The sequence below is a fragment of the Anabas testudineus genome, chromosome 16 (genome assembly GCF_900324465.2).
Source record: "Anabas testudineus chromosome 16, fAnaTes1.2, whole genome shotgun sequence".
Taxonomy (NCBI): Eukaryota; Metazoa; Chordata; class Actinopteri; order Anabantiformes; family Anabantidae; genus Anabas; species Anabas testudineus.
In genome coordinates this window covers 12534386-12549877 of record NC_046625.1, presented here as the reverse complement: position 1 = coordinate 12549877, position 15492 = coordinate 12534386, and the positions used below count along the sequence as shown (strand labels likewise).

The window sequence follows — 15492 nt, the reverse complement described above, 5'->3', positions numbered from 1 at the left end:
GTTTCCTGGAGGAGGCGGAGCGTCTGAGCGTCTTTTGTCCAAAACAACCGTGCAGAGCCCAAAGCGATGTGTGGAGCTGGAGTCCACAGTCAAAGTCAGGCCACAAGGAGGGTTTCTCACCTGGTCCACAAGTAAAACAGACACCTCGGAGAACAGGTAACAGAGGAGGGATCAAGGTGTGTCTGCTGTGTCTCTCTCCGAGCAGGCGAACTTATCAGGGAGCCCTGATGGGGTCGCTGATGTTGTTAGCATGCTAGCTAAGTTCCTGGCTCTTAAGCTCTTTCGTTTACTTAGTTTTGCGCTTATGTCGTAAAATCACAGCAAACTGAAGAAGCACGAACAGCAGGAGAACTAGTTAAAGAAAGAAAACGTGTGTGTGGGTTGAAGTGAGCCGTTTCAGGTCAGTCATTAGCCGGAGGAGGAGCCCACATGGGTGCTGCTCTCCTCTCTGGACTCATTAGTGCTCCAGTCCTCAGTCTTTGGCCTTTGGCTTCAAACCCTCACAGGTGGCTGCACCTAAAGCCGGGACATGTTCGCCACTGCTACCAGAAACTTTGTGGAGGAGGTGGATCGTGGAGGATTTCTGATCCCGGTGTCCAGCCTCAATGACACTGTTGCTCTTCTGACAGTGGTGGTGAAGCGAAAGCGGTTCTGGTTCTGGCAGAGACCCAAGTACCTTCCTACTGATTTTCACCTCAATGACATACTAAGAGGAGATAGTCCTATACAGCCAGGTAAACAGCCAAGCCATTTACTACTGTATGTATTTTCTTTTATTTAATTTGTTTAATATATACAGTAATACAATCATTTAAATGAATCTTTTCCCTGTCCACAGTTGTTGTAGAGACAGACTTTATCAAATATAATGGGACATATGGTGACAACATTCAGGGAAACGTGGATGCAAGTTTCATCCACTCCAACGTGAACCTGCAAGGTAAAGAGTCAACCAAACTCCAGTCATCTTTTGGCAGTTTAAAGAAAGAGGAAGTGGATGTGCAGAAGTTGCTGGAGGATTCAAAAGAGAGGTGGGTTTGTACATGTACACATGATAGTGTTGGTTTAAATACTGTTATAATAAACATCTATCTATATCTATAGATATAGATATAGATATATACCACCTGACAATCAGTTGATCTGTATGTGAAGTGATCTTTGTCCATCAATAAAGTTGCACAGAAAACTGGCATTTAAGTTAAATATTAACTCTTACAAAAGAAAACTTTTAATTATACGTCATTTTAAAATGCAGATCAGTTAAATGCAGTGCCACACAGTAATCAGTGTGGCACTGCATTTCATATCTTCAATATGCATCAATCTGTACCAAAGTCACATCTGCTGTATATTTTTGTTGTTAATTCACAATGTTTTTGTAAATAAATGTGTCAGGGTCCTGGACATGTCCCACTGTCTGATCCAGCAGACGAAGGAGAAGCACAGACAGGTTTTTGGGATTGTGAAGGAGCGTATTCTAACCTCTCAGCCCTGTTCAGTCATAGTGGAGGTCCAGCAGGGGGCACAGTGTGGAGGAGCACTGAGCTTATGTGGGCCCAAGAGCCCAAAGGTACTGATAAAAGTGTAATAAGTTTTGTGTAGTGTCTATATAATGAACATGTGATATTGCAGGAAATCATTTTTGCTCTGTCTGCAATCCCTATGCATGTTATAGTATTTGCCCTTCGGTCTGTGGTATCCTTTACCAGAATAACTTTCAGTTCTGCAACCAACTTTGAATTGTAGAAGTGGGTCGATTTGGTTGGTCTGAAGTCAAAACTGGGCATTCACTGTTGACATCTTATAGTAGATAGTTTTAAGATAAATGTTATCTCTACTAAATTGCATTTTAGCTACATGGGAGATATATAATCAATACGTATTGAGTTCCACAACCTTTGGATTGAGATAAACCACCAAACAGGTCAATAATTTCGTGTTTTAGTGTGGGCATTTTCCATTTCCATTCCACTGAGCTTTGTTGTACTGTTTCATTTTCTGCAGGTTTTGTTGAAAGAGAATGGCAACTTGAATAAAGACAGTAATGTCACCATGGAGATCCCGATCCATACCACCATTGCCTATGGCCTCATAGAATTAGAGGTCAAACAAGACGGACGCTACAGTGAGACATCATTTATTAAAATCACACATTAATAGATAGATAATTAAAGATAGTCTTTTGCAGGTTTGGCTATGTTGTGTTAAACTATCTAAAAATATCTGGCTGTTTGGAATGTATTGACATTTAGCTTGTGTTTATTGTGTCAGAGCTGTGTCTGATGTCGGACACCACGGGAGGTTTTGAAGTAGACAGCCATGCTGCAAATGGAAAGTTTGGTGTCTCAGGAGCTTCTTCGCATGCTTCTGAAAATGTCCGCCTTCGGCAAGGTAAACAACAGTTTTCTCCTCAGCTGTTTTCTCTCCGCAGCCATGAAACATAACTGTAGGTTGTCATAATAGTGGATGATGTGTTCAGAAACTCATGCTAAGTCACAGAGTGCCTCTAGAGATGGGAGGCCCCATTCTGTCTTATCAGTGGCATGATAACGACTTGTAAATGTACGGTTTGACCTACATATGAAGACTTTAAACCATGAAGTCACATCATTAGTCCACGTTGTGATGTTTACTTTTTGTTTTGCATGCTTGTTTAATTGCCTGGTGTTACGTTTTAGTGACCTGCTGCATTATGTCTTCAGAGGGAAGTGGTAATGATTTAATGTTTTTTACTTTTATGGGCAGATCTGGAGCAGCTCAGTGATCATTTCCAGCTCCTCTCAGCTCTTCCTGTCACCACACGATCCTCTCTGCTCCAGCAATTCACAAAGGTTTTGCAGGACCAGGGAGCTGTCAGCGCACTCCAGAATGTGGTAAGTGGGACCGTTGGGTCTTGGCAGAGCACACAAACTGACTTCATTATGAATTTTTTTTTTACAGAGGTTTTTAAATGTGTGTGCCTTCCCCTGCCTCAGCTTGACCACATGTGCCTGGACAAGAGACTTGCTCTGGGTGATGTTACAATGACAGAGTCTCAAAAACAGAACATCCAAGCTATTTTGGACCTTTTGGAGAAGTCTGGGCAAGTAGAGTCCATTCAGGTCGGCCAGTCCACATCAGTCCTCACAGCCCTTCACTTAATTAGCAGCGCCATGGATGGTGAGAAAAGCTATGCTCTACGTAGCTTTAATTACTTTCATCTGTATTTCCATGAAATGTTGCTTTAAGTGCAAAATCTGTGTGAAGAAAAGTGGGTAGACCTGCTCTGCATGCAGAATGTCCTGAAAACCTCATTTTGTTCTTCCAGAGATGACAAATGACTGCATTGCTGTTCTGGGAATGTGCTGCAGACCCTCAGTGTTGGAGGCAATGGACCTACTTGTTAGTTTTTACTTTTATTTGTACAAAATGAACTACACAACGTGTGTTTTTTCTTTCTTTCTTTCTTTCTTTCTAGATTATGCATCACAGCAGCTCTCTTATGACTCTCTCCCACCTGTTTCAGGTGCAGTGTGTATCTGGAAAGGGAGCGTTGCCTCTAAGCAGCATGGACGTCACTGCGTTGTCAGGGGACGCATTTGAAAAGACTGAACATCTGTTTGCCTCCTGTAATGTGTCCCTGAAGAGAGACGCAGACACAGTGAAGGCAGAAATAAACCACCAGCATGGAAACCTTCCTCTGGTCCTGTGTATTGCTGTCAGAGGTCTTGCCTCATTGGCCCACTCAGATTGAACTGAACACCAGAAACCTTACCACTCTGGTAAATAGGATCACATTTATGAAATGCAATCAGCATTTTTTACTCTTTTTGGTACAGTTAAGAATGCTTTTAAAACTTTGAAAGTAGGATAATTATATAAATGCACTACCAATTAAATAATTATTAATAATCAAGTAATGCTTTAGCCAATCAGCAGTTGTCAATTTGTTTAACATGTTGACTACTAATTCTTAAAACAATGAACCTTGATATTATACAGATACAGCTAGGAAACATGCTATTTTATGTTAAAGATTAATCCAGATACATGTTGCATTGTTGATGTACAATTAAAATAACTACATAAACTGACAGGTTGGTTCTGACCTTGTGCCACTGACACTTTTTCAAAATTGTGTTTAATCATCCTCGTCATTCAGACCCAGTAGGATTTGTGTGTACTTGCTGTATAAGACTGTGCTTTTGGTCAGTGTAAAGACCTGCCTGAATCTTTATTTATTTCAAATAAACACCAACCAGTTTTTGTATTCAAGGGCAGTCCTACTGGCTCACTCGGCATCTATTGTCCTCTACTTTACATTTGTCCTTGCTTTGTGGATTGGTAATCTTTAGTAATCACTTTTTATTTGCCTGTGTTAAGTACTGTTAATGAATCTGAAAAACCATTTAAGTACTTTAACACAAAACAACTGCATCCAATGTTTTTGATGATTTTAGTGCTGACCTCACTCTAAAATACTTGACCTATTAAATTTTCAATTACTTAAACTCATGTACCTTCAATTGTGGAGATTTATTTGAAGTTTTATGTGATAAGCCTGGGATCTATGTTAACAACAATCAAAGTAGTTTCAATTTGCTGCCTGTTTTCCCAATCATTTTTGCATGTTCATCATTTGGTACAAAACATAAATATTTATCACCTTAAATAGTAACCATTTCCTAAAGCAAACTGTCAAATAATTCTTCCAAAAGACTGAAGAAAACCATTGCAGATCATTAGAAAACACCAGTTATTTATTTTACATCTGAAAATACAACCTTTGGAACACTTTAAAATAAACCTTTATAAGTAAATATGAATTTTATTTAAAACAGTTAAGTTTTTTAGTAATATCACATCAAAAGGGATAGTTCTCTGAGATGTAGTACCCTGTTCAAGAGTCCTTTGGAACGTTTTTTATTCAGACACAAGTCTGAAGCACATGATCCAGATGTTTGACAAACAATCAGTACAGTTAATGTAATATCTGTTGTGTGTAAGTGAAAGACAAATAAAGGGTAAATACTACAGTATGACTTTTCTCCCTGTATAAAAAACTGACTGGCATGATGTATGAGGCCAAACTGCAGAGGGCATAAAGGAAGCCTTCAAAATTCCTCAAATATATGACACTATTCTACATGAATGACACGTTTAGTGGCAAAATAATTTGGACACGTGTGCACTATAAACACTGAGGTAATGTCCATTTCACCGAGCAAGCCCTCATTTTGCAGAATAAATACATTTGAACTATTTTACATGTAAAATCAGTGTAACGGGACATGGCAAAAAGTTATTTTGCGTTAAAAACATCCCAGCGCACGGACCGGTATTTTGTGCCAATCCATATGAATAGAAAGCACTCTTTAAAAAAAATAGTTTGCCAATAAATAAGTACACTTCCTGTTTGTTGTGAGTTGCATAGTGTGCTCGAAAGGAATCTGGTCATTCAGATGAAGGTGACTGATGCAGCTTTGTGCAAAACCCAAATTCACACAGCCAACACTTTGGGCACCTTTCTTGCGTGTGCAGTACAGTGTTGATTCTTCCATCCCTACAGGTGTGCCCTTTTGTCCAAGGCTTAGCAGCTCGGACAGCCTCGTCTGTCCAGCAGGGGGGAAAAACATCAGTAGACCCAGCTGACTGGAACCCACTGCGGCTCCATGACTAATTGCTCTACCGCCTCCTGCAGCTTGTCAAAGGCCTTGTCCAGATTGTCATTGACAATCGTCAGGTCAAAGTAGTGGCTGTATGCCCTGCGGATCCTTGCACTCTCGTCCACTGTCTTCTTTAAATCGTTTTCCTGTTACAGAAGGAGATTTGGTCCATTATGCTAATAGAAGCCATCAACCATTCATGGGTAATTACCATTGAAAGCCTCGTCATCATCACATTTAGCAATAAAAAAAATCCTTTCAGAACTTACTGTGAGTAGTTTGGTAGTAAGTCCAGCATCTACCACAGCTTTGTGCATAGCTCTTAGTGTATCCAGTTCAGGAGCAGCAATAAACACCACAAATGGCATGAACTCGGCTGTCTTCAATACTTTTAGAGCCTGAACAGAGAGTGCATCATAATCAATGCTCAAGAAAAGACACACTGGTGACACACACACAGTCAGTGTGTGTATTGACTAACCTGAGGGTTGACATCTAGAATACACGTTCGACGCATGTCCACCACTTCGTGGATAGAGTCAATCTTGGTGCCGTAAAGGTTGCCATCGTACTCGCCATGCTCCAGGTAACGGCTCTCCTTGATGTCCTTCTCCATCTGTTCCCGTGTCACAAAGCAATAGTTCTGGCCATCTCTCTCCTCTTCTCTGGGTTGACGTGATGTGACTGAAGAAAAGGTGCTATGAGAACGCTGGCAGGAAAATCAAGTACAATGCAGAAACTTAGCTGTCAGATTGATGCACTCACAGGGTATGGTGGTTCCATATTGCAGAGGATTCATGAGAATTAGCCTGTTTTTCAGACTTCGCCTCCCAACTCCCTGGGCTCCAATCAGAACAAGGGTTTTCCTCTGGAATGGTGGCATCTTGGCTACTTCCTCGTATATCTGCAGCTCATAACGGTCAAACTCTGTTCAAGGCAATAACAAGCTGAATGAGTAACGTATTGTGATCTATGTGCAAAAGATTTAACACTCCGAAATACTCAAACACAGGGAAATTACTACCAGTAGTGATACACACCTGCATTCTTAGCAGTGAGGTACATCATCTTTTTCTTCTTCTTCTTTGCAGCTCGAGTTCCACAGAGCATCCCTGAGCCACAAACAAGAAGTGTCAGGTCACCACATGGTGGTGCTGAAGGCAATGGTTTCCTGATAATCACTGTACATAAGACTAGCTGACATGAAAGAGGAAAATGATTTCTACTGACCTGCACCAGAAATGTCCCAGTCTCTTCTCACAAAAGCCTTCCTCTTTTCCTCCAAGAACTGGCTGGGGATCAGACCAGTGGCTCCACCCACAACTTTGCGTGCCTAAAGGGAAACCAGAATAGTTGAGAGGAGAATAGTTTGTGTGTTTATGTGTCACACTAAGCAAGGATACTATGCCAGGTACCTTTCACTGACATTTCACTGTTTTAAGCGGTCAGTATTTGGATCACAACCCCCACTAAGCCATGCTGCAGCACAAAGCAGCATGTGCCTACTCACCTGCCACCAGTTAGAGTCTTCTTTGTTGACTACATGAAGAATCTCCCCCTTGGAGAAGGCCAGACCTGCCTCTTTACATGGGATCAAGTTGTCTGTGGCTGGGTTGTAGTTGAAGTATGGCTTCAGGTAGACCTACCGTTTGTGACATGAAGAAGACATCAGACAGTGAAATCATACAGATGGCATGCACATGGCTTGAATAATACCTTCCAACAAATCCTATGTAAGTGGCCACACTGCAGTGCTGTCATATTTACTTGATGTTGATGAAACACTTTTTGATCATATCATGGCTAAAGAACTTAAATTACTCTTTCAGCGTCAACCTTTCATTTTCCACTGATTTAATCTGTACTTTTTAGTTCTTGCTGACGGTGCATAAAGACAGCAGTCTGAATGAGGTGCATTTATTTACAAGATCTACATGAGCAGAAAAAGAAAAAGTTGCTGACAGACTAAACATATATGCCAACAGCAGCATGTGGTCATTTGTCATGATCTTATCTGACATAAAGGTCAACAACTAACAGAACCCTACACACTGCTCCACAATGTCAGCTGTCATGTGTGCCTGTTACAGTAAGGAGTAGACATACACCACCAGTGGACAGAGTGGTGTAAGTCCTAAATGGTGTAGCTTGTTATTAATAGACCTTCCGAGGGTTCAATTTTCAGTCTGGCATTCTAAGATCTCTCAGGTCAGACTGCTCTACCCAGTCCCTGACAGGTAAAACTCCTCAGCAGACTCAACACACCAGCACTTACCCATGAGTATATAGTGTATTCCTGTTCATTTATATTTTTAATAAACAATACACCAGGAATAGGTGAAGTCAAAATGTACTTATTTGGAATGAATGCTGGAAACCAACAGGATTATTACTTTCCCACAGGTGTAAAGCTAAACAGAAATAGAAAATGCAGCCGCTTGTTCCTGACCTGTGGCAGTGTCGGTGTCTCTTTGTAGCTGGGCAAAACCTTGAGTATGATGCTCCCGCTGCAGTCCCTCAGCAGCTCCTGGAGTTCATGGGGGTTGGTACCGACCTCACGACCATTCACTTCGCAAATTATGTCCCCTGTGTGCAGCATGCCCTGTCTGTCAATCGAGCTGCCGTGCAGGATCCGTGCAATCACCATCTCCCCCCGCTCCACACGGAACGTCACTCCCTGAAACACAGTAACACAGTTAGGAGTCACTGAGTATCGTACGTTCACACCTATTAAATCACAGGGGAGACCCACTTCAGGTCCGTGTGGTTAAAAGAAGACACCTATGTAAAACTGAGTCATTCTGTTGGTTGATGGTTAATAAAAAAAAAAAGATGAAGCACTAACAGAGGTATTACATGTTTCTCTTTGTAGATATGTCATAAATGTCTGGCTAACTTACTAATGGTTCCCCAGCCTTCTTCTGGATGCCAATCACCCTGACAGCATCAGCTGGCATCAGTGAACTTGTCATCAAGGCATTGCTGTTCATCGCAGTATGAGGCATCTCATAGCACTTTGCAGCCACTTTGTCATGAGCTTCTATCAAAGACTGAAACAGAAAGAAAGAAATAGAGACAAAACCTGCATCACAATCTCTGTACTTTAAGATAAGTAAGTTTCTTCTGGCTGAAAAAGAGAACTAGCACTGTTACTGTGCGGTGCATCCACCAATAAACTCACATTAGATAAATTATCACAAAGGAGAGAGTACAGAAATCAATTTGCTGTGCACATTCCTTCAACTGCACTGGCAGAGTACTAATTGTTAAATAGAGAAGATGAACCAGTTTTGCTCTTACCCTGGCAGCCACAACATAGAGTCATCACTGGTCAGAGGCTACTTAACTGCATCAGCAAATGTGAAGATTTACAGCAACAGTCTGTGACAGTCTTCTCCCCCTCACTTTACCCACCAAACTCAACATGCTATTGGCCCACAGTTTACACCCCCACGCCGCAGTCTTTAAGTAGTCAAGAACGTAAAGGGGGACTTGAAAGATGAGCTATTAACAGGCACTTCAGGGAAAATTAGGATAAAAGGGACAGACAAGAGCATTTTAAGATCTCTGATCTGTCCATCTACATTTAACCCAGTACAACTACAACAACAACTAAGTACAAGAGAAAAGAAAAGACACCTTGAAGTGAGGCTCCTGGAGGATTTTGGCAAGCTCTGCAGTGGCAGCATCTTTTTCTGGCAGGTTGTTGAGGAAATCCAGGATCTCTGCAACCAGCTGAACATTATTTCCCCGTACAGCTTGTAACCTAACTTCCTCAAGGCGCTCATGGGCCTACAAACAAACAGAAAACTGTGTTGAAAAATATTTATCCCAATAGAAAAACTGTTTTTAAAATGACCATTGGATTTTAGAGACTGTATATTTTCAGAAGAATCCCAGGTGTACTGCAACATGCTTACATAACAATCCTCTCTAGATTGTTGTATTTTAGTTATGATCACAGTAAAAGCTCTGAACACACACACACACACACACACACACACACACACACACACACACACACACACACACACACACACACACACACACACACACACACGGTGGTGGTTAAGCTGGATGACTACCTGACAGATAGTTAGACGCAAAGGATAAAATGTTATTTCATAATGACTTTATATCATTATTTATATTATTATTTCAGGGAAATTCAGGTGTCCTGCTGTGCTGTGTTGGTGTTACTGGGGCAAGTACTTCCTGCTCTATGCCTAATTTTAAAACACGGTGAGATTAGATCAGATTGTTACTTCTCAATTAAAATAACATTATGTTGTTTCAAAGTTATTATTCTGTGTCCACATGCTGTGTCTCACATTTACTGTATGAAAATTGTATATTTTTCAAATGAAAGCTCTTATACACAACACACAAGATCACCCTTAAGGGTTAAACCATAGTTTTAATGAGAAATTTGTGTGTGCATGTCTGTGTGTCTGCAACGGAGCACTGGAGTATTTAGAGTGTTTGTTACCTTGGCGAGGGAGCGAACAATAGGGCTCTCCATGATGCCTCTGAGGAAGATAAGGTCAATATCTTTGGCTCCTGTGCCCGATGGCAGGTCCTTCAGGTTGTCCAGTACCTGCTGCATGGCTGAAGAGTAAAAAGAATACTCATCAACAGCTGGTCTAACACAATGCTATCCACTTGTTTTAAACACTGAGATTTACTGCTTTGAGAATTTAAGAGTCAAACAAAGCTTGTTGACAGAATTAACAAATATAATTACAACTCTAAGCCAGTGAAAACACTGATTTAAAAAAAAAAAAAAAAGCTATGTGACTATAATAGGAGCTTACATGGCAGAAACAATAAGTGGACAGTAAATCAATGGGCCAATTCACAGAAAACATCCCTCATTTCCATTGCAGCAGCAACAAGCACGCAGTCACAAAGGAATTGTTCTAGTAACAAACTTGCCTTGTAGTGGCTGAGAGCACAACAAGAACCTGGAGTCAAAAATCATGACACGCAGAGCTGTTCCCAGCAGTTTGCTTAATCAGCGAAGTAAACACCACAACAGTCATAATATAATCTCTCTGAACTTCTCAATAAATATGACCATGTCCTCATTTTAAATAAATATTTCACAGAGGAATACATGTCAAAGTTCAGAGGCAACAGCAAACAACTAGGCAGTCATTAAAAATCGAAGTGTTAAACACACGCTCCAGTACTGCAACAGCTCCTGTTAAAGAGATCATTTGGGACGTTGTCTTTGACAGCTTACCTGAGCCAGACTTTGCGTTGGCCACAGTCATCTTTTTTGTTCCTCTACTTGGAACAGCGAGACTCTCTAAACACAGTCAAAAGCCGCCCAACTGCCAGCTTACAGAAACCAGAGCAACTGGAGGGCTGGAGAAGGCAGGAAATCAGGTCATGTCAGTATGCTGTAGGCTGAGATCACCATGTCAAAAAAAAAAATGAAACAGGCTGATATATTTTACATGGAGGCACAAAATAACCCAGAAACATGTCTTGGTGTTTAATATGCATGCACATAGCACAGTGAGCACTTGTGAATTAAAAGCTTGACAAAGTGGGCTTCCCCATCCTCTGGCTAAAGGTTGTGTCAGCCACACACTGAGAGGCCTCTGTGCAAACATGCTCTCCAAACAAGTGTGAGGCAAAAACAGATCTGCCAAAGCCGAGGGAAGTAGCTGGACAAACACAAGTACCTGTGTTTTAGCATAGATGGTCCCATATGCTGCAAAATGTAAACTGTATAAAAATGTCAACGAATAATGCTAAAAAAAAAAAGCTGAGCAAAATAAAAACTACATATTTGGAAGCAGAAACTCACCTACAAACTGTGTTTAAATCATCAGTGCAGCACTCCGACAAGGAGTCCCACGTTTGCTACAAAACACTCATCTGGCACATCTGGAATGAAGAGAGAACCGGGTAAAGATGACATTACTGTAAAATAAATCGTTCCAAAAAGCCTGAAACCGCCTGCAGGAAAGAAAAATAGCAGCCTCTCTATCCCAAGAGTGCCTTCTTTGCCCAGACAGCTCCTGTTTATTCAGCAGCATTGTAATGAAGCCATTTTGACTGGACAACTCAATCACATGACTTCAATGTCTGTTTCAAGTCAAATAAAGCTCCAGAAGAAAATAGATCATTTCATCTTTCAGTTGTATGAAACAATAAAATACCCAGTATGACAAACTAAATAGTTTTTGTACTTTTGGTCAAACAGAACAAGACATTTGAGGAAAAAAAAAGAAATATGATGTTACTGAAAACTGACAAGATCCATGTCTAATGGCATAATGGACAGAAAACACACTGCAGTGCAGTGTAATACAACAAGGGAGGGCTCTGGTAATATGAGCATGTGGAGGCAGGCTTCAGCGTTTCATACAAGAGTGAAAGTCTATTTTAATTATTGATCTCCATTACAACCAATTTCTCAGTCATCAGTGTTGCTGCATGGGGCTCAGTTGTGAATTAATAGGTGCACGGTTACTACAGTGTGTAGAGTGTACACCGCCCCTACACGATCCTAATGAAAAACACATGGTGAGCAGCAAGATGCCAAGAGAAAGCTTGGTGCTCACGGTGGCAGGTCGGTCGCAGCGTAACTAGTCATTCTTAAGTTATGGACGCTCACACAAGTAACAACTTACAAGGAGGCTAGGTCTATTGATTGAACTAGTCTATTGACTGTGGTGAGGGGGAAATCAGCTGTCATGCTACACGTGCACTAGACACGTGTAGCCACTTCCAATGTGAGATAACTTAGCTAGCTAAAACGACAACTAGCCAGCCTCCGCCATTTAGCAGTTGTAAATACTGATTTGGATGTTCATACACAACGATCAGACATTACTTCAGATGTGTTCATCCGTAGTCACACGCTGTCAGATCCTCATTTGCGTTAATTCTACCACTGCATGTCCCATCCCAAAGTTAATGCTGCTAGCTACTGCTAGTTTGTATCTCATACAAGCAAATTAGCAATGCTAATGTTTTCTACCAAACTGTAGTGTTTACTTGGTAACATTACATCTCTAAGTGGTAAATAAAACAGACAAGCAAGTGGAAGTAATCCAGCTTCATTGTGTTTGTGTAACTTAATGATGGCAAAGTTTATCTACCTAACCTGCAAGTTCAGTTATTAGCTACTTAGCTAATAGCTAATAGCTAACGTTAACACTAATAGCATGTGGCTCAAGCTAACTAGCATGCTAACGTTAGCTAGTGGTAAATCAGGAGCCGACAAACTAGATGGTGCCACAATAAGACCGTCGCTTAACTGTACGTAGAAATTAACTAATTATACGTTACCTAATTAGTCAGGATCATCCAGTCACACCCCCATGCTTCCACTTATTCCAGCGTTTTCCAATTTCGCAGATTACAATGAGCAAGAGTTACTTGTTATTGCAATTCCACCGAGCCTGTCTGCGCCCCTTCCCTCCGTCCCCTGTCCACACGGTGCTAATCACATCCGTTGCCGTTCAAGTTGTATCTAGTTCACTCCACTTTACTCATAAAGAAATATTTTAGGTATTTTTCCACCATCGTTTCATCCATCAACTTCAGTGACATCTAAATGTCAAACATCCAGTCGCTTCGTTTGATTGTAAGCTGTGCGCACTGGGGCGCACATAACCTCATAAGATCACTGTGGCCTGTTTGTTGACATTCTCAAGACAAAAATATTAATTTAGAACCTGTGTGTAGCCTAAATAACCAGGATATATAATCATGATATGTTCTTTAATGGACAACGTTGGTCAATCTGACACTTTACAATAAAAATGTATTGTTTGTAGAACCACGTTGGTTTATTACCTAAGATCTTAATGGACTTATGGATAATATGAATATGTTTTCTGTCTTCAATTTGCTAGTGAGGAGACACATTCTGTGGATTTCTCCAGCATAAATGACACTTGGGGGTATAATAACTCCATCTGACCATTAAATAATCTTATTTGCCGCTCATCAGCTGTACAAGCAGCATGTAATATACTGTACAATCCACTCAACCTGGTTCTGTAGTGAATCACAGTTGGCAGCATGAATACTTACAGAGACAGAGGACCAGTAGCTTTTACCAAATTGTCAGGGTTACATGATTCGTTTTCGATGTAGGTCATTTTATGGGATTACACTGTTAATCTATTTTCAGGCAGAGTGCAGGTACAACTCAGCAGGTTTTATATAACAAGCAAAATAAGTGCAAACACTGGTGTACTCAATTTACAATTAATTTCTATTTTAGTCTCTGAAAAATAGTACTACAGCAAATGGTACTTTAATAATAACTTGTCAGACTGTTTAGATGGAAGTTCACCAGTAGAGAGTAGTATTACTCCATTACACAAGCTGTCGTACAACATACCGTACTGTAATAAAAGCCAGCTACCTATTGAAGTACTACTTGGTGACTGTGGAGTCTAAAAAGCCAGAGTCCAAAAACATCTATGGCAGGGTGGAAAGTAATAAGTACATTTTTACTCAATTACTGGTTGATTTTAAGGTACCTAACTTAAGTATTTTCACGTTATTGTATAATAGAATATAAAAATAAGAACTAATTATTATAGGTATAGATGCATTTAGTTTTGGGGAAGTTGGTACAGTAGTCAGCAGTATGCAGTATAACAACTAAAATTTAAATTAACCTTACTTACTAAACTCTAGCTGCAGTATCAAAGTGATACACATAATGCATCAATAATGATGATCAAGTAATACATATTATCCTGAAACTGATTCATTGTAACATTTTGAATGTAGGACTTTTTTTTTTGTAACAGAGCAAATGACACCACAGTTGTTGCATTACACAATGTTTATTTCAGGCAACACAAGTTAATTTCTTGTCAGAAGCAGACACAGCAGCAGCTTTATGGTAGTGAGCCACAATACGACAAATCAGGCAGCATTACCACAGCGGGAGATCATCATATCTGCAACATAAGGACAGTATAGCCACTAATTACAACCTTAAAAATTGAAATTGAAATAGAAAACACAGATTAGTACTAAAACAAGTGTAGGAAACCACTATATAAAAAATAGACAAAAATAATTTACCTGATATAGTTAGATCCTGGAATACTCTCTGCACTCTCCCTCAGCAACACATCTGAAAAAACAGTATCTGGACTATCTCTTTTCCCATACCTGCGCATAACAAAAATGATAAACATTTGTTGAATGTACACAGTCATTTTCTGAGTCTGCAGTATTCTGTAGAAATTCAACAACTAACCTCTGTCTTGTAATGAGGTTGATGTAGTGTCTTAGTGCAGAATAATATTTGGCGAGCTCCTCAGGTGGTGCACCTTCCCGGGGACTGGCAGGCTTGGCTGGATAAGCATTTATGCCAGAATGAATACACGCCAGCAGGCAGAGAGCCAGAATACTCAGCGACATCACAACACTGGAGCGAATCCTGGGGCGAGAGGAAGAATTAACAGTCAAACTGCAAAATAAAGAAAAATAGTGTCACAGCCTTAAAATCTGGAGTAGAAACTTCACATTGGATTGATAGTCCTATAGTTCATAAACTGCAAAAGCTGACAGATCTATTACTCACCAACTTTCAGTTTAAATGTGAGAAATAAGAATTTAACTTACGTTCTATTGTAACGCTGCAGTAGTCGGTTTTCTCTGTGTGGAAGGCACCGCTGTCAGATTCCTAACATTGCCCCTGTTTTATACAGTGTGTGTCCGGGTGGAGGGGGGGTGTAATTTCATTCACTTTTAGGGTACTCCTGAGACATATCTACTGCCTCATTAGTTTAGTAATGTGTGAATGACAACGCAGTTGCACAAATGGAGATGCTTTGTTACATTACTGTGAAAA

The 15492-nt window shown here is 40.5% G+C and overlaps 3 protein-coding genes and 1 non-coding gene across 6 annotated transcripts; 2 read left to right on the top strand and 2 right to left on the bottom strand.

Moving 5' to 3' along the window:
* The first annotated feature begins 27 nt into the window (after nucleotides 1-27).
* Nucleotides 28-4497, top strand: gsdmeb (gasdermin Eb). Of its 2 annotated transcripts, XM_026371035.1 has the most exons (10): nucleotides 28-156; nucleotides 507-734; nucleotides 839-1031; nucleotides 1399-1573; nucleotides 2008-2128; nucleotides 2275-2394; nucleotides 2749-2876; nucleotides 2979-3162; nucleotides 3311-3384; nucleotides 3509-4497. In XM_026371035.1, exons 2-10 carry the CDS (start codon nucleotides 530-532, stop codon nucleotides 3734-3736), a joined length of 1428 nt encoding a protein of 475 aa, XP_026226820.1. In that variant the 5' UTR covers nucleotides 28-156; nucleotides 507-529; the 3' UTR covers nucleotides 3737-4497. The 2 variants fall into 2 exon arrangements, with proteins under 2 accessions (XP_026226820.1, XP_026226821.1); XM_026371036.1 differs by having other exon boundaries at nucleotides 28-734.
* A 544-nt stretch (nucleotides 4498-5041) lies between these two features.
* mpp6a (membrane protein, palmitoylated 6a (MAGUK p55 subfamily member 6)) lies at nucleotides 5042-13246 on the bottom strand. 2 transcript variants are annotated; one of them, XM_026371034.1, is made up of 14 exons: nucleotides 12957-13245; nucleotides 11467-11546; nucleotides 10894-11018; nucleotides 10138-10256; nucleotides 9288-9440; nucleotides 8549-8698; nucleotides 8098-8325; nucleotides 7159-7290; nucleotides 6879-6981; nucleotides 6689-6760; nucleotides 6414-6575; nucleotides 6130-6332; nucleotides 5918-6046; nucleotides 5042-5794 (listed from the first exon to the last, which is right to left on the bottom strand). In XM_026371034.1, the coding sequence occupies exons 3-14, from the start codon at nucleotides 10922-10924 to the stop codon at nucleotides 5618-5620; spliced, it is 1659 nt and encodes a 552-aa protein (XP_026226819.1). In that variant the 5' UTR covers nucleotides 10925-11018; nucleotides 11467-11546; nucleotides 12957-13245; the 3' UTR covers nucleotides 5042-5617. The 2 variants fall into 2 exon arrangements, with proteins under 2 accessions (XP_026226819.1, XP_026226818.1); XM_026371033.1 differs by having other exon boundaries at nucleotides 5618-5794; nucleotides 10894-11060; nucleotides 12957-13246.
* Nucleotides 11871-11944, top strand: LOC113171184. The gene has a single exon (XR_003299686.1). It is a non-coding gene; the product is annotated as a small nucleolar RNA SNORD19 (small nucleolar RNA).
* Nucleotides 13247-14456: 1210 nt separating the features above from the next.
* Nucleotides 14457-15291, bottom strand: LOC113169544 (peptide YY-like). Its single transcript, XM_026371038.1, has 4 exons — nucleotides 15264-15291; nucleotides 14896-15078; nucleotides 14718-14807; nucleotides 14457-14590 (listed from the first exon to the last, which is right to left on the bottom strand). Exons 2-4 carry the CDS (start codon nucleotides 15057-15059, stop codon nucleotides 14566-14568), a joined length of 279 nt encoding a protein of 92 aa, XP_026226823.1. The 5' UTR covers nucleotides 15060-15078; nucleotides 15264-15291; the 3' UTR covers nucleotides 14457-14565.
* Between the last annotated feature and the right edge of the window lie 201 nt (nucleotides 15292-15492).

What these genes read in the sequence shown, in the direction of transcription:
- mpp6a (XM_026371033.1), bottom strand. Translation starts at nt 10,924, where the DNA reads ATGACTGTGGCCAACGCAAAGTCTGGCTCAG. An exon ending in CTGGGACATTTCTGGTGCAG is followed by an intron (nt 6,761 to 6,878) that starts GTCAGTAGAAAT and finishes TTTGTGGCTCAG; the next exon opens with GGATGCTCTGTGGAACTCGA. An exon ending in ATATGGAACCACCATACCCT is followed by an intron (nt 6,333 to 6,413) that starts GTGAGTGCATCA and finishes CCTTTTCTTCAG; the next exon opens with TCACATCACGTCAACCCAGA.
- gsdmeb (XM_026371035.1), top strand. Translation starts at nt 530, where the DNA reads ATGTTCGCCACTGCTACCAGAAACTTTGTGGAGGAGGTGGATCGTGGA. An exon ending in GTGGGCCCAAGAGCCCAAAG is followed by an intron (nt 1,574 to 2,007) that starts GTACTGATAAAA and finishes CATTTTCTGCAG; the next exon opens with GTTTTGTTGAAAGAGAATGG. An exon ending in TGGAGGCAATGGACCTACTT is followed by an intron (nt 3,385 to 3,508) that starts GTTAGTTTTTAC and finishes CACCTGTTTCAG; the next exon opens with GTGCAGTGTGTATCTGGAAA.
- LOC113169544 (XM_026371038.1), bottom strand. Translation starts at nt 15,059, where the DNA reads ATGTCGCTGAGTATTCTGGCTCTCTGCCTGCTGGCGTGTATTCATTCT. An exon ending in AACCTCATTACAAGACAGAG is followed by an intron (nt 14,808 to 14,895) that starts GTTAGTTGTTGA and finishes TGTTATGCGCAG; the next exon opens with GTATGGGAAAAGAGATAGTC. An exon ending in CCAGGATCTAACTATATCAG is followed by an intron (nt 14,591 to 14,717) that starts GTAAATTATTTT and finishes CTTATGTTGCAG; the next exon opens with ATATGATGATCTCCCGCTGT.